Here is a 25,288-nt window from a genome sequence, read left to right on the forward strand (position 1 = left end):
AAAGAAAAAACTTTGAAATGTACCAGGCTGGCGATGTCCATACATTTTGCCGGTTGTTTTTGTTATTTCTTAAACAAACAGGGATATTAAAGCTACTCCATGTTTGGTCCTTGCAAGGTAGATAACCAAAGCCCAAGTAATCCCCTTGCATAATGGACTTCTTTTATCTGGCAGTAAACTATCACATCGGGCAGATTTGTGAACGTCTCCTCCAGTCTTTTCCACGCTGCCACGATTTATGCGGTGACATCCTCAAGATGGCAGATGGGTTGTCTCTGCGCCTATGCCAACATATCCCACTCTCTCTTTCTCTTGTGCGCTGTAATTGGAATCTGTGCATCGCCATGACAACCAGAAGCAACGGCTGGGGTCAGGGGTGGGTGGGGGGACATCCGGGAGGTTACTAATTACTTCTACTCTGCTACTTAATCCGTTCTGCTTTCCTGGGAGACACTACTGCACAGAATCATGGGTCTTGGTCTTGTCAGGAAATGCAGCTTCATGGGAGATTCAAAATAGACACGTCAGCATAGTTTTCTCTGCCTGATAGTGCTATTTGAAAATGACTGCTGTTGGAGGGGATTACAGAGCGCTGCTGAAGTTATTAAAGTAAGTCTTTTGATGTAGAAAGACATGTTCAGTGGGCTTTCCTTGTCCTTTAATGCATTAATGCAATCTTTGTCCTGCTTTCAATGGTTTATATGGAAATAAATAAAGTATTAAAAAATGCCAGAATCCATCAGCCCACTTTACATAAAAGTGGTCTTTCATGTAAAAATAATCAGGCAGTTTATATGTTTTAGTCTTCCTGTATGCATGTGGTGAACCTGTTGGTACTTCGACTTTGTAGGGACAGTTTCACCAGTCTGCAAAGCCATCAGATAACATTTTGGTGTTCTTATGCCAATTCCCCATTTATGCGCCTCCACTTCTGTTCCGATAGCAGGTAATAGCAGGTATAACAATGTTATTGGAAATTATAAAACTGCTTGACATCTGTCAATTGTATAATCCTGTTGTTGCCTCAGGTATTATCACTCATCTGTGCCTATTTATAACGTCTTACATAGTGTTTGCCAGTGGTCTTTGGGCCTTAGTCACCACTAACCTGTGGCTTTCCACCCAAACTTGGCAAAGTAGTGAAGGGTTCAGGGACTCTCCTCTGACTACTGGAGCTGAGGCTTAATAACTCATCTATTAAAACATCTATTAAAATAAAAAATGTTTTCAATATAGTTAGCTAGCCAAAAATGTAATCTATAAAGGCTGGAGTAAATTAATAGCCAGAACACTACTTCCTGCTTTCAGATCTCTAAGCTGTTAACAGTCAGTAACCATTCAGTGACTTGAGAGGGGGCCACATAGGACAAAACTGTTTAGCTATTATTATTTTTTTTTAAAACTGAGCTGCATACTCACTCAACTAAATGAACAATTATGTCCCATGTGCCCCCCCCCTAAAGTCACTGACTAACTAAGAGGTTAGAGAGTTGGAAGCAGAAAGTAGTGTTCTGGCTATTATGTTAAACATCCACTTACTCCAGCCTTCATAGGTCACATTTTTGCCTAATTATATTAGAAATATTTTTTTATTTTGCACAGTCTATCCAGGTTACCCAGTTTCATTTTTACACTGAACTGTTCCTTTAAGGTGAGCGATGTTGGAGGAAGTTTGTGGCATATTGTATTCATTAGAGAGGTGGGAACTGAACCAGGCAGCTTACAAAATAATGCAGGGTGACTGCCTGGGGTGGACACTGAATAAGGAAACATTTAATTTCGGGGACTTGTGCAGTGCACTTCAGAAGTAGAAGAATTAGAATTTTAAACCACACCCATGTTATCAAAAGACCTTTTAAGACCAAATCCACATTAATCGTGGCAGCACACCAAAAACCGAATGGTTGGTGCTCAATGCATGGATATCACCAATCACTCATATGAAAAAAAATGTTCATACTAGGACATACCCTTAAATCCATATGCCTCCTCCTCCTCTCAGATAGATAAAACAGCAACCTTTAAAACATAATTAAACACTTAAGAGACCCTCTAACAACTATGTCCACAGAATGGCACATGCAGACAGCATAGACCAGATTATGGCACACACAGGGCAAGCAGAGTATGGAAAACAGAGAGTATAGGACACACGGAGCATGGGGCAGACAGAGTATGGTACACACTGACAGAGTAGGGCAAGGCACATACAGAGAAATGCAGGAGACAGCAAACCTTTCAGGCCATGCAAGTAACCGTTCAGGACCACCAGTGGGAAGGCATAGCTGTGGTAGCTAAGAACCCAGGGCAAAAAATCTCCCTGTGTGCCATTGCCCTAATTCTAAATTTGAGGTGCACACAGTGCAGGGCTTCACATGGGTGAACAATGCATGGGTTTACTGTCTAAATTTAAGGTGTGAACAATTTGGGGGCTTACAGTCTGAATTTAAGGTGTGAACAATGCAGGGGCTTACAGTATGAATTTAAGATATGAACAATGTGGGGGGTTATAGTCTGAATTTAAGGTGTGAACAATGCATGGGCCAGGTAATCTCAGTACTGATACTAATTCCCCATAGAGAGACTGGTCGTCCACAATAAATTTCTGCTATTGTCGGTGACTAATCTCTGAAATGCCTTTTCACTGGCAACAAAGTAAATGGTTGGCGGAAAGACACATGATTTGCTTAGTTTTTGCAAAGTTTTGTCCTGCAGGCAACTCACACGACTGTGGAAAAGGAAGCAACACATATGCCTTTTCACCGGCGATTCATTTTGTTGCCAGAGATTTAGAGATTTATGAACTTCTATTGCTGTTTGTGTCTTTCAAAATTAGGCTATAATTACAGGACTTCTATATATAATAGACTTGGATTTATACGTAAATGAGGCAGTATGGCACACCAGGCAGGCTTACAACTGGTAGCGACCTGCAGCAGTAGTTAGAATTACCATAGCTCTTACGGTGGCCATATACTTTACGATCTGTTCATTTGGCGAGGTCGCCAAATGAACAGATTTTGCCCTCATTATGCCCACCTAAGGTAGGCCATTACAATATAGGGATACAAGCCATTGGAGCGAGGACTACATCAGTGAGAGGATGCAGTCTTCGTTCTGACAGGAAAATCAAGCCTGTCCAATCGGGCAATCCTGGTTAGAAAACTGTTTTCCCACCATTTGTTTTGTGTTTTCCTGTTTCCATTTACCCTAATAGGCAATGCACACTTTGTTTAACTCATATTTGCAAAAGACATGTTTTAAGTATGTCTCTACCTCAACATGGCTTTATATGGTACAGGCATGGGACCTGTTATCCAGAATGCTCGGGACCTGGGGTTTTCCGGATAAGGGATCTTTCCGTTATTTGGATCTCCATAACTTCCAATAAATCTTCCAATAAATCATGAAATCATTTAAATATTAAATAAACCCTATAGTATTGTTCTGCCCCCAATAAGGATTAATTATATCTTAGTTGGGATCAAGTACAAGTACTGTTTTATTATTACAGAATTATTTGCTTATATTGGATTCTATGGGAGATGGCCTTTCTGTAATTAAGAACTTTTTGGATAACAGGTTTCCGCGTAAGGGATCCCATACCTGTACAGTGTTAATTTGCTTTTTTGAACAATTTCAATCTTTTTTCCCTCTATCTTTGCATTATTTGCCCTAGGGGATTTGTTTTGGGCTCTTAATCCTGCTATACTCATTGTTTGCATATGGTTTCTCCTCATATATTTTTTATTGCCTTTGACTTGATTTATGTAGGGGTCACTTGCATGCAAAAAAAGTTGCCGGGGATAAATCCCTTAGTTTTTTTTATATCCTCTAAATGCCATTTAGAAAACAATGGTGTAAAATCTGGATTTTACACCATGGGGGTAGCTATTCAAGCCAGAAAAAAGGAGAAAAGACACTGTTGGTAATTTTAACCGGCCAGAACCTTACAATACAACAAGACCCTGAGACAAGTGTCTCAGTTAATCAAGTTATTTCTTTATTAATCAAGCAAACACAGAGTCTTGTGGAAGCTTTCAGCAACACAGAACAACGACTGAAATGTGTCACTAACAGCTTCAAGTGAGACCCTGAAAGTCTTCGCCTTTTATAGAGGATGACATTCCTTATCTAAAAAGTATATGATACCCCTTTTACAACTTTCTGTGTGCTCTGTGGTTCCAGCTGTGCAAATAGCAAAGTGCATGTGGGGGCTTAGTCAGCTAGTCAGCACTATCATGTCTGGCCCTTGTGATTTTATAAGATGGTATATTTGACTTTTATATTCTGCTTTATACCTTGCATATATATTATTTTTATACCTTTATCTCCTACCTCACCTGCCTTGGGTTGTCTTTATAGGGGACACTGGGGGATTTTATGTGTCCCTTTATGCAGAACTTACCCGTCATAAGTGAGTGTCTTAACAACACAGGTTTCATAGTAGATAACAGATAAGCTCTGTAGAATACAATGGTGTTTTATCTGGTATCTGCTATTTTACCTGTGTCTCCTTTGAATGGCTGTCCCCATGGCTACACAGCAGGGTATTTATATAAACTATAGTAGTGTTTCTGAGGCAGATGCACCAGTGCAGGGCAATAGTAAATTGTAATTGTAAATTGCATATTGTAATTACTTTTATACACTTTAATTCAGGGCTGTGGAGTCGGAGTCAGAGTCGGAGTTGGAGTCAATTTTGGGTACCTGGAGTCGGAGTCGGCAAAAAATGAACCGACTCCTACTAAATTTAAATGGGGATAAAAAAAAAAAAAAAGCAAGTTTAAATGTCCCAATTCACAAACAGTCATAATTAATTACTTGGGCAATACAGTAGAGTGTTGGCTTCCTAGCCAGTAGTTCTGTGGTTAAATGACATGTATGTCTCCTTCCTTTCCTTCAATGAATGTATAAAATACATTAGCATATTAAAAACAGAGGAGTCGGAGTCGGAAGTATCAGAAACTGAGGAGTCGGAGTCGGAGAATTTATCTACCAACTCCACAGCCCTGCTTTAATTTGTTGTTGTTACTGTTCTTTTAAGCTTCAAGGAATTAGGTATTCTTGTATGTATGTATGTATGTATAACTTTATTTATAAAGCGCCACAAGGGTACGCAGCGCTGTACAGTCTTACAGAATACAAAATTACACACAGGGAGGACAAGTGATATAATAAATAAATACAATAAATACATATATATATATATATATATATAAAGTGCCATGTGGTATGAGACACAGTAGGAAGGAGGTCCCTGCCCCGTAGAGCTTACAATCTGAGTGGTCGGGTGACATACAGGCACAAACTGGAAGGTAAGAGTGCATCAGGTATGGGCATTTGCCCTTAAGCGCAGGACTGGGCAAAAATGTCTTAGTGCTCCAGAAGGTAACAGGTGATTTTTTTCTTAAAGAGAGTGGGTGAGTTTTCCCTACGGAGGGATTCAGGGATAGAGTTCCAGAGGTAAGGAGCAGCGAGATAGAAAGGTTTAAGACGAGAGAGCGCAGTGGGTGTGGATGGTGTAAAGAGACGGAGGCTCTGAGAGGAGCGGAGGAGACGACCAGGAACATGTAGGGAGACCAGTGAAGAAATGTAGTGAGGAGCAGAGGAGTGAAGAGCTTTGAATGTCAGCAGAAGGATTTTGTAAGCTATCCTTTGCTTGACAGGCAGCCATGCTAGTGAGCTTAATTGAGGCTGAGCTGGATCCCTCTTAGGAGAGAGCAGGAGGATCCTGGCAGCAGAGTTTAAGATTGATTGCAGGGGAGTGAGGTGGGAGTCTGGGAGGCCGGTTAGTAGGAGATTGCAGTAGTCTAAGCGGGAAAGGATAAGGGCATAGATAAATAGGCTAAAAATAGGCTAAAAATGTTGTACATTATGTTTTGGGCTTCTGGTCCAGCCCATGATAACTAGAGCCCTTTAGCAGTAAAGTTCTGTGTCTCCATAAATTGAGATTAATAAAAAAAAAAAAAAAAATTTTGAGGAAAAACTATGGGAAGTTTATCTAAAGTATTCAAAAAGTTTGCTAGATTTTGTTTATTTTTTCAAGTTTATTAAAAATTGGGATTTTACAGACTTGTTGAACATTTATGAAACAATGAGATTTTTTTTGCACTCAACTTTTTACCTGATTTTAATCCAGTTAAACACGTTTAACACATTAAAGGGATTCTGTAATTTACATAACGCGTAATTCACCCTACCATTTAAATTGTTATTCCTGAACCAACAAATGTGTTTTTTTTTTAGTTGTAATATCGGTGTGTAGGCAGTCATCTCGGTGCATTGTGACTGAGCTTTCAGAAAAAGCCACCACTACACATTAGAACAGCGCTACACATTAGAACTGCCTATTGTTTCTCCTACTCCCATGTAACTGGAGGAGTCCCAGGCCGGACTTGGATTTCTTACTATTGAGTGCTATTCTGATATCTACTGGGAGCTGCGATCTTGCTACCTTCCCATTGTTCAGCTGATCAGCTGGTGGGAGGGTGGTGATAGTACTCCAACTTGCAGCTCAGCAGTAAAGTGTGACTGAAGTTTAGCAGAGCATAGGTCACATAGCACACTGGGAAATGAAGAATATGGCTAGCCCCATGTGAAATTTCAAAATGATAAAAAAAATCTGTTTGTGTGTGTTTTTGAAAAATGGAATTTAATGCTGAAGAAGCTCTATTAACAGATGCATTTTGAAAAAAAAATGTTTTCCCATGGCAGTATTCCTTTAACAGTTGTCCTGATTTTTGATAAATCAGAAAGCAAGTTAAAGCTCCAATAGAGCAGTGTATTGCACATAGTTAAATGTGTTATTATTGCTATTTTATAGTACCATCGTGTTCTGCTGAGCTTTACAGTGGAGCTTGCAATTTATCACAGTACCCACACCATGGTCAGTTTTATCACAAACCAGTTAACTTGTCTATGTTTATGGTGTTTGAGAGTAAACCATATGTACATTTGTTTATGGTGTTTAACTGCCTGTAAATTGTCAATAGTTTTTGTCATTTTTCTCTGCTACTCAGTCTATTTGCAGTTTTAAAAACTGCAGTAACCAGGATGGCTGGTCTCCCTGATGTTATCAGAATTTCTTAACAAACACAATAGTGGGTGTAATTATTTTTTTTTGCTTTTTTTAGATTGGAAAATGTTCAGTATCCTTACCAGCTATACTTGGCTCCTACCACAAGCAGCACGGAACGCCCTAGCCCAAATGGTCCAGATAGACCTTTTCAGTGCCCCACCTGCGGTGTACGCTTTACACGGATTCAGAATTTGAAGCAGCACATGCTCATACATTCTGGTAAGTCTTAGATTTTCTTATTAGACAAACTAATTATAAATTGATTAGTATGACCTTGATTTCCTGTTTTTTTCCAAATAAGATTTACTTTCCCAGTTCTTCTATTGCCATATTTTTTTATTTGAAAAAATTTTAAATTTTGGTATACATCATTTTGCTGAAACTAAAACCTAAAATCATACCAAAGCTAAGTTTTATTAATCTTTACATAACTATATATTTTACATAATGCTCAGACAAGAAGAAAGTTATTCGTTGTATTGTGTAGTCGCATTGGCAAAAGTCTACCTGTCTTGTAACCTATATCAACAAATCAGGTGTTTGCTTTCGGCATTCTCGGCTGATCAAAGCTGGTTACTCAGGGTAACTAGGCTTGGGCAGAAGTTTGCTCATGTTTCTGTGTAAGCGAGAATTACACTTGCCTTAGGTCAATGATTATTGATGTGGAATTTACCCTGAGTCACAAACCATATATCAGAAACTATTCTGTTACACCCAAATGCCACCAAATGGTGGAAACACTCTATTTAGCCACCTTGGCTTGCTGTTTTAAAAAGGAAAGGAAGCACTGTACATTTTCTCAGGCCCAATGCACAGTTTGGAACCCCTTGTTACCTAATGAATAAAATATGCTGTGTTTCCAAAATTGTTGACCCTGATGGATGCCAAAACTGTCAAAGTACATTGACAAAATTAAAAACCAAGGCTGTTATTACCAATACAGTGAGCAGTGAGAATAATTTTGTAGTACCTGTTGTGCAGAGCAACTAACACCCTACACATTTTTTTTTATGGATTTTTTACACAGAGCATGAGTACCATTTGGATCCTATATTTCAAAAGTGCAAAAGCAGGGGTATCAAGTGTATTAGGCTACTGCCAGGCTGGACAGGCCGGGAATCAGTTGATTCACTTGCCTCTGCTACCACTTGTGTCTGCCCTGCATCAGCTTGGGTGTATATACATGGAACAGATTTTGGCACGAAAATGAAGGCCAAGAACCAGCCCATCTGGCAGTAGCCTTAACCTTAAGTGCAGTGCTTCTGTAGATGGACAACAGACCTATTCAGTTTAATTAATCCAAAGGAATAAAAGTTTAAGGCTTTATTTACACTTTAACAGCTTTTTGAAATTTGAGAGAAAAAACTCTAAATAAGCTTTAGCATTTTTGTTTGTGCATTTTTTAGTATTTTATTTATCACCTCTTTCTTTGTACCCTTAGGAATTAAACCATTTCAGTGTGACCGCTGCGGGAAAAAATTCACTCGGGCTTACTCCCTAAAGATGCATCGGCTGAAACACGAAGGTAAACGCTGTTTCCGGTGCCAGATATGTAGTGCAACATTCACTTCCTTCGGGGAATACAAACACCACATGAGGGTTTCCCGGCACATTATCCGCAAGCCTCGGATATACGAGTGCAAAACATGTGGCGCCATGTTCACCAACTCTGGAAATTTAATCGTGCACCTGAGGAGCCTGAACCACGAAGCGTCAGAGCTAGCAAACTACTTCCAGAGCAGGTGAGGTGCACAAAAAGAAGTCACCAGAGAATCAGAGCTTAGTGTTGAAATCCTCTGTCAAAGGGAAAAATAGAATTAAAAATGTCTCTCCAAATAGCTTTTTCCCCACAGTGAATCTGGCTTTTTAATCCTCCTATACCTCTTTGCAAGTGCATATATGTTGTCCCATGTCACATGTTTTTGGTGCGCTTTCCTTGCAAATTTGTTTCCAGCCAATATGCTCCATTGGGGGCAGTGCTTCCATCATGTATTTTTAATTTTAGGGTAGTCAAATAATCCCTTACATACATAGCAGTGTTACTTTATATGGAAAATAAATTGCACAGGTAAATATATTAATCAATAAATTAACCCCAAGACCCACATTATAACCACTTTTTTTCTGCCCAAGGTGCATTTAGATTCAAGACAAACTGCAATGCTCCAAATGTGTTCTCTTAAAGACCTACCACCGCCTCCTGTGTGTGAGGAAAGCACAGCAAAAAATAAATTTAAGAAGGCACAAAAAAAAAAAACACGCATATATAACTTGCATGGAAGTATATGAAGTGCAAAATGTTAATAGGTGTCAGATTTACTTTACGATCATTTTAGAACATCATCCTTCAGAACACACAGGCACACCCACAACTTAGTAAAACCATATTGCTTTGCTTTTATACATGTATACAGTATTACATATATATGTATACTTTTCTTTAACAGTCTATTATGAGTAATAATGATATAATGAATAATTTAAAATAAAATCCTTAGCCGTCACAATGATATGCATGTATATGTTATACATTCCTGCTACATTGCACAGCAAGGTATTTATATAAAGATAGAGTGTAGCCATCAAAGTATTCAAAAATAATAAAAGTGACTTAGGGGCCCATTTGTTTAAAAAAAAAGTGGTTACCTAAAATTTTTTCTGAGAATTCATACAGGTAAAAAAGTTGTAAAAGTGATTAGAATACTCTTACATACTAGAAATTTCTGGAAATACACTATTTATTTGGAATTTCTCCCAACTTCAACTAGATGATCGATGGATCACGTTTCAGTGAAGTGGACAGTTCTGAGTGCCCCTGCAAGCCATTTTGTGTTTTTCTTGAAGCAGTCAATGAGGCTGCACTTTCATAGGATACAGCTTAAAATGTAGAATGTTTCAGTTAGAGTCTACTGCCACAGTAGATAAACTTCCATGTCCCTGTTGTTCCAATTGAGAATTTTTAGCTTCATTTGAAGTTGTAACTGCCATGCTACACCCTGTATAACGGCACACAGACTCATTTTAAAAACCTGTAGTTTTGTTTCATGGTGAACTTTTGCAGTGTAAGCAAGCTTATTTATAACATATGTTATATATATGTATCTAGTATAAATAAATTTGAAGCAACTGGACTTGTTTAGTAATCATTGAAGACGTTTCACTACTCATGCGAGCAGCATTCACACCTCTGTGAGTTTCAGATGTCACCTTTCTGAAGAGTTACATAGTGCCATTCTGATTGGATTAGTGGAAGAGTATATATGCTGAGGACTTCCCATACCAGTCAGTTGAACTGAAGAAGCTGCTCGGATGAGTAGTGAAACGTCTTCAATGATTACTAAACAAGTCCAGTTGCTTCAAATTTATTTATACTAGATATACCATGACCTGGATGAATGAAAATCTTCATAGACATACGTTATATATATGTAAAGTGCAGCATTCCCCTTAATTTAACTCCCTGTCAGCTTTCCTGTTGACTCTTGATTTTGCTGTGCTGCTTGTTGCCATACAACCTAGAAGTTAAAAATCTAAGCTGTTGGCAGGCAGGTGTTTGATTTTATCACAGGAGAGCATTAACGTAAATGCAAATGTGTCATAAGCTTTCTAACTATCTAATCAATTGTAACATGTGACCCAGTCCTGTGTTTTTTTTGTTTTTTTTTTGTGCACCTGTGTGTCATTAGTATGCAACTGTTTTGTACTCAAAAGGAATGCATTGGAGAAATATCTAGGCAAGAAATCTCTTGCATCCTGATAGAATGACACACACTTCCTGTTATAAGACATGCTGTCTTCAATTATTTTATGACTGACTATTTTTGCTGTTTATTTCTTTTCATTCGCAATTTAAGTTTAATGCAGCTTTACAAACCAAGTATTTTGCTGGCAAGAAAAATGGGGCCATGACCTTGTTTTTCCCTCATTGGTTTATGACATTGTTTATATAAACTTGTTAGAACTGGCTTTTGCAGGTAATATCCAGCTAATTTACTTTTTTAACTTAACTTAAATGTTGTAAAAAGTAGTTTCCCTCGAGTTTATGCTCTTTTTTTTTTTTTATATATGACTGTGTTTTATTCACTTAATAACCACTGACTGACAATGTTTAGTGTTACTATTTGTAATCCACAGAAATACTCAATTAACGAGGCGCCCTACGCACTTCCAATTAGTGTATTTTTTATTTCTACAGTATTTGTTAATATTGAATCTTATCTGCCAATGTGCTGCCCTGTTCTCTAATTTAGTCAAATTGCTCACGCAAAATGGCAGCATCCTGCATGGAACTTATAGTTTTGCCCAATTTAATATCATCACCAAAAATAATGACAATGCTTACAATGCCAACCTCATTAATAAACAAATACAAATGTGAACTCTTTGTGAGTTATCCTTTGGCCAGTTCTCTATTTCAGGCCATGTTCCTTAATCTAACCGGTAATCTGTGTAGTACTGTATTGAATGCTTTAGCAACAAAAAGATTACATCTAGTGCTACTACAGGGTTGTCTGGGTTTTTGCTTGATTACATTTCCCTGGCAAGATCAATTATGTATAAATCAACGCTGATGCAAACTCATATTTATACTAAAAAATTTTTTTAAATGTTTTATGCCCAAAGTAGTGACAAATGGGGCATTTAGTTGCCCATTCTAAATTGCTGGTGACAAAGCTTTCAATATGCTTTCCATTGGCAGCAATGTAAATTGTTGCAGGTGAGTTATAGATATAATATAATCACTAAATATATGAAATATATTTATATATAAATAAATTACTGGCATGTGTAATGTCTTGTTGTTTGTAATTTAACTTTTGCAGCAAAACACCCCATCTTTTATTGCCCTAAAGTTAATGTAAAATAGTTGGCATATGTGTAGCAAAGAGTTAATTTCCTTATTTATAAATGTGTGCAATATAATGGGTCACTAACCCATAAAATAATGCAGTTATTTTACACCAGCTCAGATCTGATGTAACCTGTAGAAATCAATGGGACACAGTGGGATGCAGGCTGCAAGGAATTCTGGTTTAAAAAAAAGGGCAGCTCTAAACACAGTTTTTACATAACTTTTTTCAAGCACATTCACATGAAATCATTACATAACTAACTGTGATTTTACTGAGTGTGGCTTTCGATTAAAGTGTACACATAGGCAGTATCCTTAAACCTGGCAGTGATAAGTTTTTTTTCAGTCAGCTGCAGGTCAAACAGTGACATTTCTATAAATTACCTCTTTTCGTACATAACAAAATGTGTTTTAATATGGCCCAGTGTTGTAGAATGTAGAGTAGTTGTTATGCTGAATTAGGGAGTAGCTTAGAAGGAATTGCAAAAAAAGAAAAAAAAATGAAGGTTAAAGTAAATGGAACCACAGTGTGTAGCTCCTTTCCACCCCCCAGTTAAAACTTTATAGTCTCTGCACTACAAGTCATGGTAATATGAATTGTTGTAAATCTTCAAGTTCCTTTTTACTTTCCCCCTCAGCAGTCTGTCTTTAGTGTCTTTAGTTTTTTTGTTTTTTTTTAAAAGCAGCCTACATACTTTTCCAGCAGAATTTTGTACTAAAACTAGTTTTTGAAAAGAGCAAACATATATTTTTTTATATATCATTTGGAAATTTGACACAAGGCAAGTGCTCTGATAAACTTCAGTCTCTTCTTAGTTGGCATTTTCCTATCACGTAGAAGTTAGTGACTCCACAAATACATTAAATACAGTTAGAGGCAATGGGAACTTTAGCCCCAAGTGCATTAAATACAGTGAGAGGCAGCTTTTCGTAACAATAAATGGGGGAAACAATAGCTGTCTGAAAGCAGTGGAATGGCGCAGAACTGTCTTTTTCTTAAAGCACATGATCAGGTGCAATGGCCTGAGATAGCTGCCTACATATCAATATTACAATTTAAAAAAATATACTTATTTATTCAAGAATCGAATGTTGACATTTTAAATTGGTAGAATTAATTATTTGCAATATACACAATGTAATTTAAAAAAAAAAAATACATTGTGTCTGTAGTACATGTAGTTGACCAATGGCGGTGATAACGGGACAGTCAGATGCTGATTTCATTAACAATTAGATAACATTATTTGTGTTAAATATTACTGCCTCTGACACTTTGTATAATAGGTATATTTAGCTAGACACTCATTTCAGAACACATTTTACAGTGGGGACAATCAGGTGTAAATCACCTCTTTTTTTTTACTCATTGAACCCAAACATTCAGTCGGCCTGCCATTGTCAGGTGAAAGTCTTTGCGTTTCCTGAATGGAGCAAAAAAGAGTTATATCTATTTGAGTATGCAGTTCTGTAAGCAGGTGGGGCAGCACATGGGTAACCAATGATGGACCTTTTCCTTTTGCTTCAATTATTAAACATTAATATCGTCAGCCGTTCCTTATATATAACAGTAGTTTTTGGTATTAAAACTCATGTCTGAATCGCCTAAATTTAAAATGCATGTTTGCCTTTAAAGGAGAAATAATTCCTAGTGCTAAGTTTGTTTCCTGTTTGTTATCTGGATGCATACAATATCAGGATAGAGGCTGATTGGTTGCCTACATAATCAAATGCCCTCTTTGAGAAAATTAAAAAAAAATTTAAGCAGATGAAATACATTTATATTTTGCTTACATTTTAAAGTGAAGCTGTGAACAAAAGTATACACCCTTTTTTCTAATTCTATTTCTTGTTTTACTCAAGCTTTTCTGGTTTTCTGGGGGTTTTTTTTACTCATAGTTCTTTTATTAGTTCAGTGCATTTGCTTATTTTGCCTTACACCTTAATATTTTGTATTCACTGTCAGGTTGACCACGTGTATGCCAAGCTGCAGTGTAATTAATGTAAATGAACTTTTCAAATGGTATTTCATCCTGGTTTGTCCTATGAGACACAGGCTTTAAAGAATACCTATAACTGTTTCCCCCACCAGAGTTGGGGTCTAATAGTCAACAAAAATATTTTGCTGTTTTGTCTGTGCCCCTGACAAAGACCCTTGAGGGGGGCCAAAAGGAGTTGGGTTAAACTGCATGTTACTAAATGCTACTTTTATAATACTGAGTGCCCTGCTTCTCTGTAAATAGAGTTCTAACATGGCAGCCCAAACCAGAAGCTCCCCTCAGGGTTTGTACAGCATAGTACTCTTTCCAAGCTATTTTTGGGCAAAATAGTATTGTTTCCCCTGACCAGAGTGTGTGCTCGATAAGCTCACATCTTCAGTGGGGGAAACAATTTTCCTATGATAGATGCCCCTTTATCCTGTGTATCTAGATTTTCTGCCATAAAACAAAAAGTTCTGTTGTTTGCTAGAAAAGAAATATGCACAGTTATAGGAATATTAGGAAATTAATTCCCTCATGCTAGCACAGTAAGTAATAGTAACTTTTTTGGCAGTGAAGAAAAGCATTCTACCAGAACTATATATCTATACATAAATAAATGTTTTCTGCCAACTGAAGGCAATTCTGAGTAGGCCACTTGGCTATGGCTAGGGGTCATTTATAAGCTTTTGCCACAGCCTGCCATGTGTTTAGGATTGTTTCATTCACAGGATTCCCAATACTTTCCAAAATGTAGCATGTTCAGTAGCTGCTACAGTTTATTAGTCACTACTAAATAAAAAAGAAGAAAATAAATGCCTAAAGGGCATTAGGGATGTACATTTTCATGGGCTGATTAGGACTTTCTTACGAACCCTGTTATGATAAGCAGATGTACTAGTGATTACAAACCATACACTAAACTAAAGGTGGCCAAACATGGTAAGATTCGCTTAAGGCCACCAAATGAGCTAATCGATATCGAGCTAAAACCAGTGAATTCAACTAGTGGTTTCTAAAACTTGAATGTTCGATATTTATTAAAAGAACAGTAACACCAAAAAATGTATATATTTCAAAGAAGTTAAACTATAATGCTGCCCTGCACTGGTAAAAGTTTTGTGTTTGCTTCAGAAACATTACTAGAGTTTATATAAACCCTGGTGTGTAGCCATGGGGGCAGCCATTCAAAAGAAGAAAAGGCACAGGTTATATAGCAGCTAACAGAAAAACCCTGTAGAATACAATGGTGTCTTATCTGTTATCTGCTATGTGCCTGTGCCTTTTCTCCTTTTTCCAGCTTGAATGGCTGCCCCCATGGCTGCACAGCAGCTTATTTATATAAACTATAGTAGTGTTCCTGAAGCAAACACCCTAGTTTTACCAGTGCAGGGCCACAGTACATTATATTTCAATTACTTTAAAACACTTTCTAAAAGCTTGTGAGTTCATGTTGAAGTCAATGGGATTTGTCCTAGGCAAAATTTATGCAGCTTTTCAATGAGTTTTTCAAGTTTTTCAAATTTTCAAAATTCTCATGTGGCACAGCATTTTCTTGTATAAAGGCTATTAATAACTCCTCACTTTGAGTGTGTTATTTTTGTATAATTAAGCTTAAGTAACCCCTTTCAGTTGAAGGAATTTGAGTTTACTTGTTCTGTGGAAAAAAAGTTAATCTAAGCATAACTGTAATGGTGATATGATTCTTCTGTGTCTCCCTTCTCCTAGCGATTTCCTAGTGCCGGATTATTTGAGCCAGGAGCAGGAAGAGGCCCTTGGGCAGTATGAGCTGGCAGAACATGCCTTTGAAAGCAACTCCTCTGTCCAAATGCCCGTTATCTCCCAGGTTTCCTCAACACAGAACTGTGAAAGCACTTTTCCCCTGGGATCTGTGGGAGGGTTTGCAGAGAAAGAAGAGGATGAAGATGAAATGGCAGAGCCTTCAAAGCCCAGCCCAGCTGAGGAAACAAACATTGAAGATCCACCAAAGACAGAGGTGGCTTCAGTTGCTGTTGAATAGCTAACAACTGACCCACAATATCTTCCTTGCACCCTGACTTAATTTTAGCTTTTTTTTTTTTTTTTTTTTTCTTTTGTATTGGTTTTTGCTTGTTTGTTGTTTTTTCCTCTGCTTTCTTTGGAAATTACCTGTGTTTGGTCAATTTATTATTTACTTTATATATTTTGGAGGAAACAAATATAAGCAACTGGGGACGCTGGCATACTACATACCCTCTTTTCATCTCATTTAATTTCAATAGCGCTAACATTAGTTGAAAACTACAAATATATTACGCTTAATCGAATCTCCAGTAGGGCTTATGGCAGATAGACACTAATTCTGCTTGAAAATGTCACAGAATAGGTAATTTTAACAGTTAACATACTGTTTAATGGTTCAGTAATTGTATTTTCCCCTGTTTTTGCTCCATACATGGTAATGTTCTTTGTACACAAATATTACAGCTATATAGTTTCCTTATTTTAATACCTTGTCTACTGAAGGTTCCTGCAAAGGAAGAGGTGAATTATATATTAATGTGAATTGGTTTCCAGTACAGTAAAAATATATACCTGTATTACTGCTTTTGTGTAAGTACCGTGCTGGAGAGCTGTATTAACCAAGGCATTTCCAATAACTGACACGCCATTTAAGGGTGTGAATGTTATTATGGGATGAACAAGGCATCTATAAAGGTGAAAGAACGGTTGCAGGTTTTGGAGTACATGTGCTGCACATTAGAGGAGTTGAATACGTTTTTTTTTTTTTTAAACTGCTATTTAGTTTATCCCTTTTACTGCAACGCTGGGTATTTTTTAATTACTACATAGGAAGCGTGATGTTTTAAAGTGAAAGTTTTAAACTGATTGAAGTGTTTTTTACTTTTAATTTTGTGGTCCATGGTGGCCTTAATACTCTATTTAGAGCTTGTAGAGGTTTTGGTACTGAGGTTATTTATTACCTCTGGCATTATTTTATTCAGTTTTAACAGTTGGCTTCCATATGGTTTAATGGTTGGAATTTTATGACCAAACATTTTCACCAGCAACAAGAAGTATATTGATAATACCCTTAATACTACTATTTTAATACAGTCTTTTCTTTTATCCTGTACCGTCTACCTATGGTAAATTGTGCCATGCTTCATAAAGACAGTGAATTTGCTCACGTTCAGAATGTTGACAGCGGCTTTCTTATATCATGTAAATGCATCAAGCACAAGGCACTTGTCAAATAATGGCCTGGTACTAATCTGTTCAAAATTTTATACAGTGAATATGTTAACAACCAACATGAAATCTCAGTAACAAAATACAAAGCAGCTGCTATTCCTGTAGAGTAAAACTAATATTGTTAGTTTATCTGTAAGGACTACATATAAAATGTTACCATCAAAACAACATCTTGTGTTATATTTGTTTGTTTTTGTGCCTTTAAAAACCATGTAGCATAGAGTAAAATATATAGATTTTTGAAAAGTTGTTTTGATTTGTTTCTTCTAGGTCTTTTTGTGCAATTCAATTTTTGTTTGCCTGTCTTGCCTTAATAATGTTAGGATGATTCAATGGCAGGACTATTGATCTAATTCTCTGTGTGTTCTGCTTATCAGTATGACTGATAGGAATGAAGCTACACAGTATTGGCATAGACCTGTTATACAGATCCTGTAAGGCACTTTGGGGAGGTTTACATTAACATTTTTCTAAACCTATTATAATGGGAAACTACTATAAATATAGGCTCATGGCATGAGATGTGTCCTCTACCAGCGTTTTTCAACTGACAGAGAAGCATCTGAACCTGGCCAAGAAGCCGCCATTCAGCAGTATTTGGGTTCTTCTCTTTCAGCTAAAAGACAGAGAATACTGCCCGTATGCCGATGAGAGCCATAGCATTACTGAGTTTATGGTCTTCCTTTAAAGGCAAGTTTACTATAATTCCCTGATAACCAGCTTTTCTATGAAATAAGATCAATATTTGTAAAATTGTATTAAACGGCCCAAATATTTATTTTTATCTCTATATTTAATTCATAGAATTCTCATATCCAAAAGTACATCAACTGCATTTGTGAGTCTGCTTCTATCTAAGCACATACTATTTTAGAAAAGAGAAAATTGTTCTAACATTGCTACTTTAAAGGGGCAGTAAACCCGCTTTTCAGCATGAGTTGGTTTATTCTTTTTTTTTTTTCCCAAACATAATGTGCTTTTTTATCTCTGCACTGCTAATCTAATAATCTACTATGCCAGAACCAAACATGGAGAAGCTTCCACTTCCCTTTTAAAGGGGACTTTACTTACGCTATATAAATTATATAAATCTTGTTTACGCTTGGAATTCACAATTCACAGCAAGCAGGCAGTCACCATTTTGTCAAACAGTTATTAAGACAAGCTTGGCATCATCCCAGAATCTTGTTTTTGCACCAGAATAGGGGACATGATGCCCATGCACAGGCTACACAATTATAGAATGTGAGGAGGAATGAGTGTGGACCGAAATCTAGGAAGTACAGAATGGAAAGTGAAAGTAATAGCCTGCCCTGGCTCCATGCTTAGCCACAGAGGCAGGGTGAACAATATATGATTGACAGCTGAGATTTTAATAAAACAAATTTGGGGTTTTCATGTTCAGGTTTCCTGTTTAATTCAAAAATGACTTTTATTATACAGCCTTTTATGGTTCCCTTTAAGTTTTTAAACAATTTTTTTGTTATTAAAACGTGAGGCAAAAATTGTTCAGCACAATCCCTATTCATTTAACTCGCATTGAAAAGTGGGTATACTGCCTATTTAAATCTTATATTGAACAGTATGCTTTAATGGCTTAAATGTTGTTGCAATACTCATGGAGGTCACAGGGCAGGGGAGGCATGATGCAGGATTTTTTTTGCTATGGGTTACTGCACCTGGGCAAACTTAAGTTACTTATCTGTAAGTAGCAATTAGCATGGGGTTGCTTTGGTTGCTCAGTGATTTACCCAAAAAAATGTTAACTATACAAAGCAAAACTTTTTCCCTTTACCATATTACATTAATTCTTTTATAATATACAAGAAAGATCGTTTCTTGTGGGTACATTCTACCATTACCTTTCTGGTCTTTGGTTTTTTTTATGGTACTATATGTGTTATGTGTGTTTAACAGCAGTTAAAAGAGGAAAATATACTGATGTTAATATCTATGGTACACATAAGGTCTAAATCACTATGTAAGTAAAGGTCCCCATACACGGGCCTATCATAGCTGCCGATATCGGTCCCTTGGACCCATTCGGCAACTAATCGGCCCGTGTATGGGCATGCCCCTCGAAGCTGCCCCTACACAGGCCGATAAGCTGCCGAATCAGTCTAAGGGACCGATCTCAGCAGATACAATTGGCTTGTGTATGGCTACCTTAAGAGTTCAACCTTTTACATTTTGAATATGAATATTCTTTTATTCACAACAATAGTGAGAGAATTCAAGGTAAGAAAAGTAACAGCAAATAAATCATTGGGGCAGTGAGTCTAGTTACATGATTAGAAATGGTTATTGTGTCTCTAAAAAAAAAAAACTGGGTTAAAAAAGGCCTTGATTTTTTCCTTACTTGCAGACTGTTTTTTGCCTTAATTACATCAATCATGTTTTTGCCAATTATTGACTCTGGTGCAAATCACCACGATTGAATGCAGCAGCCGCAATTGCTTCAAACATAAAAAATGGTGATGGTGCTGGAAACTGCACTTAGCCTACTGCACTTGCGGTTGTTACTGACATGACATGTTATACTGGAATCAAGGGGGGGATGTTGCATTGTGGGTAAATTACTCTTTTCTTGTTTAGCTGGAAAAGACAACTTGGCATTTATTTGCATACCTGAGTAAAATAACTTGGTTACGCAAAACACAGCTTTTATTACACAAAATTCCCTTGTCTGCATTTAACAGAAATGCTGCCATTGTGCTGATGTCAGTGTTAAGTTGAATTTTTTTTATAATTGGCATTTGGAATGAGTGCTGTTTCCCAGAATATTTTCTGCTCTTCCTCTTTAGGTAATGGCAGATGTGACAGATTCTACGCTATCAGAAACCCCAATGACCTGCCTTCTGTAGTTTACTTCACTTGCATCCACTTGTCACTGTACACACATTGTTGATTTTGATTTGAAAAGCTGTGGGCATTTTTCAGCCTGAAATTTACCCTGTATTCCGCACAACAGGTTTTACAGTCAAAGTGAATGGCAGGAGGGAGGGACAGTTTCGGGTAGTCAGTTGGTGTCTCATCAGTAGCAAAAATGCAGAGGTAAACAATCCAGTTGTTCAAAATAATATATTGTCGTAAGCCAGTGTTTGTGGCTTATTAAAAATTAAGAAAAACTAAATATTTAGTGAACTTAATATATGACATTAATTCTTGAAATATTTTATTTTGAACCCAAACTAGGGTCTCCCTTCTCATACACTTCATAGAATATATTTGTATAGCCAATAATAAAAAAGCCAGAGTTTACAGAATCGATTTTATTAAGCAGTGGTATTATGTAACTTGAGAAAGCTTTCTGCCATGTGGATTCCTGCTTTCTGTATGTTTTCAGCTTTCCAGGAAGCTGTAAGATGATACAGGGGCTTGGTAAGCTATTTATTTCTGATAAAAGTACATTTCATCAGACTTGCCAGTGCAGTACAGGGGAGAGGATTTGGCAGGTAGACTCCCTCAGGAATTACAAACACCTGGTTTTCATGATAAAGGCAGTCATTAGGGATTTGCTAAAACAGGCTGGATATTTGGGTGTGACATCTCTCTTGCAGAATTTGTTTTGTTAAATTATTAATGTTGGGATTTCAGAATACACAATTTTATATTTATGCCACCCCAGTTCACAAACTTATTAAATTACCTCTCATATAACATCGCAGGCATCTAAAAACTGGAGTTGTGTTTTGTGTGTGTGTGAATTAGACAACAAATAGGGGCTAATTTCTGAAAGCAATGGCAATATTGAAAAATGCATGCAATTCCTTGTTATTACCCACAATGCAACATTTTTTTCTGGAATTTCAATGCCATTTTCAATGGCAGAATATTCCTGCGCATGTTTTCTATCAGAAAAAATCACACACACTGGCGAGAATCACATTGTTCCATTCATTTTCAGTGAGGCTAAAATACTGTAATGTTTTAATAAGTGGGAAAATAAATACATAAAGTTGTTAGAGACAATTTTCATTAACTTCTATTGAACCTCGGCAGCTTTTACTTGCTGAGTTTTTCTTGGTGACTTTTTAAGGAATTTTTCTTTAATCAATACAGACTGTTTGTGGTTCTTAAGAATATTCTCAAGTATATTCGCATTTTTCGCTGCGTTTTTCTTGAATCGTGAAACAAAACACATACTTACATTTTGATAAATCAGCCCCTAAGTCACAGGTATGTGCATAATGAAGGACCCTTATCATCATTTGCAAGATTGTGTTACATCGTGATTTGAAACAGCTCTGCATTGTTGTGTTGGTTGGATGGCAGATGTAGGCAGAATCTCCAGGCACAAGTGTGCAAATTTCTCTTTATCATCACTAGTTTGTTTCAATTTTAAATCTGGCATGGAAGGATAAAACTGCAGAGAAGCGTGTGACTCTAGGGGGCACATTTACTAACCCATGAACGGGCCGAATGCGTCCGATTGCGTTTTTTTCGTAATGATCGGTATTTTGCGATTTTTTCGGAAAATTGTCGCAACTTTTTCGTTACTAATACGATTTGTGCGAAAAAACGCGAGTTTTTCGTAGCCATTCCGAAAGTTGCGCAAAATCTGGCGATTTTTCGTAGCGTTAAAACTTGCGCAAAAAGTCGCGATTTTATCGTAGCATTAAAACTTGCGCGAAACGTCGCACCTTTTAAGTTTTAACGCTACGAAAAAGGCGCAACTTTTCACGCAAGTTTTAACGCTACGAAAAAATCGCCAGATTTTGCGCAACTTTCGGAATGGGTACGAAAAACTCACGTTTTTTCGCGCAAATCGTATTGGTAACGAAAAAGTCGCGACAATTTCCGAAAAGTCGTAAAGACGCCGAAAAAAATCGCAAAAAATACGAAAAAGTCGCAAAATGTTAGTTTTCAAATCGGAATTTTTCCAATTCGGTTCAGATTCGTGTCTTAGTAAATGTGCCCCTAAGGCTCATTTACCGCCTGCAGGGCAGGGTGCAAAAGAAAGACTCAATCTACCATGTTTTTTGCACTGTGCTTCCTGCAGAGATCGTAAGAGTAAATGACCCTACTGTCTACAGTCACTTAAAACCCGGCATTAGCCTGGCCTGGAAAATATGTTGAAAAATCAGGGGAAAAAAACAGTCCCTGCCTCTAAAGTGTAAGAAAACTTAAATCAACAATGCATATTCAACTCACAAAAATGTAATCTTATATTCTATGAGCTAAAATACACAAAAAAAAATTTCAATCTAATGTCAGTTTTCCATTTGCACAATTGTGTTTGTCATTGGCAAGTGTAACTCCTTTTTTTGTAATATGGAATGTAATAAATAATGAAAAGGCAGTTTGTTCATGGCTTGCAGCAACAAATATATATGTATATACACCCACTGTATGTATGTATATATAATATGGTTTTGTTTTGTTTGTTTTTTTCATGGATTTAGTTTGTTGATTATATTCATGCCTTTGGTGGTGTAGCATTGTTTATGTATTACTAACTACAAATTCATCTGATACTAGATAAAGTAGCAGAATATTTGCTGTCCGGGTCATCATTTAGTGAAGAACAATTTCATTACCATCTATAATAACCTGGTAAGTGTTCTCTGGTTTTCTTTCTTATAGGAATCTGATTGGCAGTCTACATAACTTTTGATGTAATCTCTTTCTGTCTTAATATTTTTACTCTAATGTCCATTTATTTTTAGAGAGTGCTTTATGGAATATATTAAATGCCGCTCTAGCAAAGTCTGGTGATGCCTTCATCAGGTTTCTTGTTCCTAGGGAAGAAAGATAATGGTGTAAAATTTGCATCTTTCTATTGTTAAAAGTATACAGAGTGTGGTACACAGGTCTATGGGTGCACAAAATGCTATTTGTGCCAGTTGGATAAGCAAATAAAATCTTTCTCTAGAAAAACCTTTATATATGTTAAATGGGATATCATCATAGGCTTTCATTATTTTGAAGTATGCCACTTGCATTGTAAGGCTAAGGACTCTAACCTGCAACCCTATTGGGTAATAACCTACAAATGAAGCAGAACTGTAATGGTTATGTGATCTATATTTTTTTTTAGTATAGAATGTTTTCTAACAAGGTGCCGAGTGAGCAAATATAAATTCATAATGTTTTCTAAATAGTTTTCTTTTTTGATGGTATCAGTCGCAGTTTAACATTGTTAAACAAATGCAGGCATGCTTACCAAATATATTTAAGTGTTTTGTTTTCCTTTTTAGATTTATAATCGCTTTAATGTGATTTGTTGGTAATTGCGTTTCTAATCAAGGGAAAAAATTTAACACTGGATCTTTCCTGCCCCTTAAGATAACCTTCTGTGTTGACAGTTTATGACTGTCTTAAGGACTGGATGTGTGTGTGTGTATATATATATATATATATATATATATATATATATATATATATATATATATATATAATATGTGTGTGTGTATATATGTATATATATATATATATATATATATATATATATATATATATATATATATATATATATATATAAATATTAACAACTGTGTACTCCAATTGTTAGATTCACATTTAATTCCCAGATTTTGTCATATGGGTTTCTTCCTTTTTAATAATTCTTTATTTCTCTTTTATAAACTATTAAGTGTCTGCCCTTGAGCTTAAGCACATATCTCCTTGAAAGGGAAGAGACAGCCAGCACATACTGTAGCAATGGCTTCTGCTTTCTAATGGATTTTAATATTCTCCTAATGTTCTCCTCTAGCACTCAAGTAAACCTTTCTATTGTAACTTACATTGTTCACTTGTTGGATTGCCTATGCCTATCCCTGAGTTCATCTTAAATACAGTAACAAAGCATGAATATTAATCTGTTGGAAAAGATGGCATAATTTTTGTTTAATGTATACAATGTCTAAAACATTTTATATACTTGTATCTGGCTTTTAACATTTTTATAGTACCCCATTGTTCTTGGTGGCAACAATATCTATTTTTGTGCCCATTTTTGGAAACCAAGTGCCGTTTTTGAAACGTTACAATTATTTCTACAGTTCTTGTAATCAATGTGAAAGTCACAGTTGTTTATTTTGTTGGGTTTTTTCAGTTCGATTTTAAGCCTGTAGCTGTAAGCTTTTAATGTTTTAAAATGTCTGTCAGGGGTGAAGCCAAGCTGGATATCCAGTGCACTACGCTAATCACCGAAATAAGAAAGTATTGATATCAAGTCTAATACATAAATATAAGCTATATCTCTTTTACTTGAATTTGTCTTTAAGCACAGTTAAAGGGGTAAACAAATATTTAAGACACGCAACCATATCTTTTTGAAGGAGACCATTCTACATGCTATGCCAAGGCATGTTTTTCAAGTAAAGCTGAGGAGAAACCTTAGCCCTGTAGGCTTGTAACCACTGATGTTTTTTATTTTTCCCACTTTGCACTGAGGGTTTGCCCTACATGTCACCAGCTTCCATTGTGGATTATTGACATTACAGTGATACAGTGGTTAGAGCTGCTGCCTTGCAGAGCTTGGGTTTTGAGTGCAGTTCTCACTAGGTAACTTTCTGCTGTTGTATGTTCTTATCTTTGCATTGCTTTCTACTCGTCACTTCAATTTCTTTCTTTGCTGGCTTCTAATGAAACTGTCCCTGTGAGTATTGTGTGCCTATGTATGATAGGTTAGTGAGCTGTACTTGGTAGTGACTTAAGTATATTCCATGCAGTATAACGTCACGTTAGCGCTAATACACACAATACTGATTTTGAATTAGTTGATTGGGTAGCAGCATGCAAGAAGTGCATATACTGTAGATTTCATTACTGTTACAATGCATATGCATTATCTATAGCACCCAAATAGGAAGCACTTAAGGTACATTAAAAAAAATCTTCTCTTTACACAAAAAACTCTTGCAGCCCCTTACAGAATTATGCACAAACATAGGGAAAGTTTCACATAACCCTCTGACCCTGCGTCACACATCAGCAGCTAGCTTTTAGACCTCAAAGGGATAATAGATTTAGGCAACAGATGCTCCTGTTCTTGCATAACTTTGTAGTGTTATGTGAGTATTATTCCTTATCCATGCAATGAAAAAGCTCTATCTGAATCTCTGTAATGGTTTCTACAAACTGAATTAGATGCCAACCTTGGTTGTGTTTTTCTTTGTTGGTTTTTATTTGGCAAAA

The 25,288-nt window shown here is 36.6% G+C and overlaps 1 protein-coding gene across 4 annotated transcripts in view; it reads left to right on the forward strand.

The window, feature by feature from the left end:
* zbtb44 (zinc finger and BTB domain containing 44) overlaps positions 1–17,395 on the forward strand; it is a 39,445-nt gene extending 22,050 nt beyond the window's left edge. For 3 of the 4 annotated variants that reach the window (XM_012966742.3, XM_031905183.1, XM_031905182.1), the window contains 3 exons: positions 7,137–7,300; positions 8,523–8,823; positions 15,641–17,395. In XM_012966742.3, the coding sequence (XP_012822196.1) occupies positions 7,137–7,300; positions 8,523–8,823; positions 15,641–15,932 (757 nt within the window). In that variant the 3' untranslated portion in view covers positions 15,933–17,395. 4 annotated transcript variants of the gene reach the window in all.
* The last annotated feature ends 7,893 nt before the right edge of the window (positions 17,396–25,288 follow it).

The sequence above is a fragment of the Xenopus tropicalis genome, chromosome 7, assembly GCF_000004195.4.
Source record: "Xenopus tropicalis strain Nigerian chromosome 7, UCB_Xtro_10.0, whole genome shotgun sequence".
NCBI classification, from domain to species: domain Eukaryota; kingdom Metazoa; phylum Chordata; class Amphibia; order Anura; family Pipidae; genus Xenopus; species Xenopus tropicalis.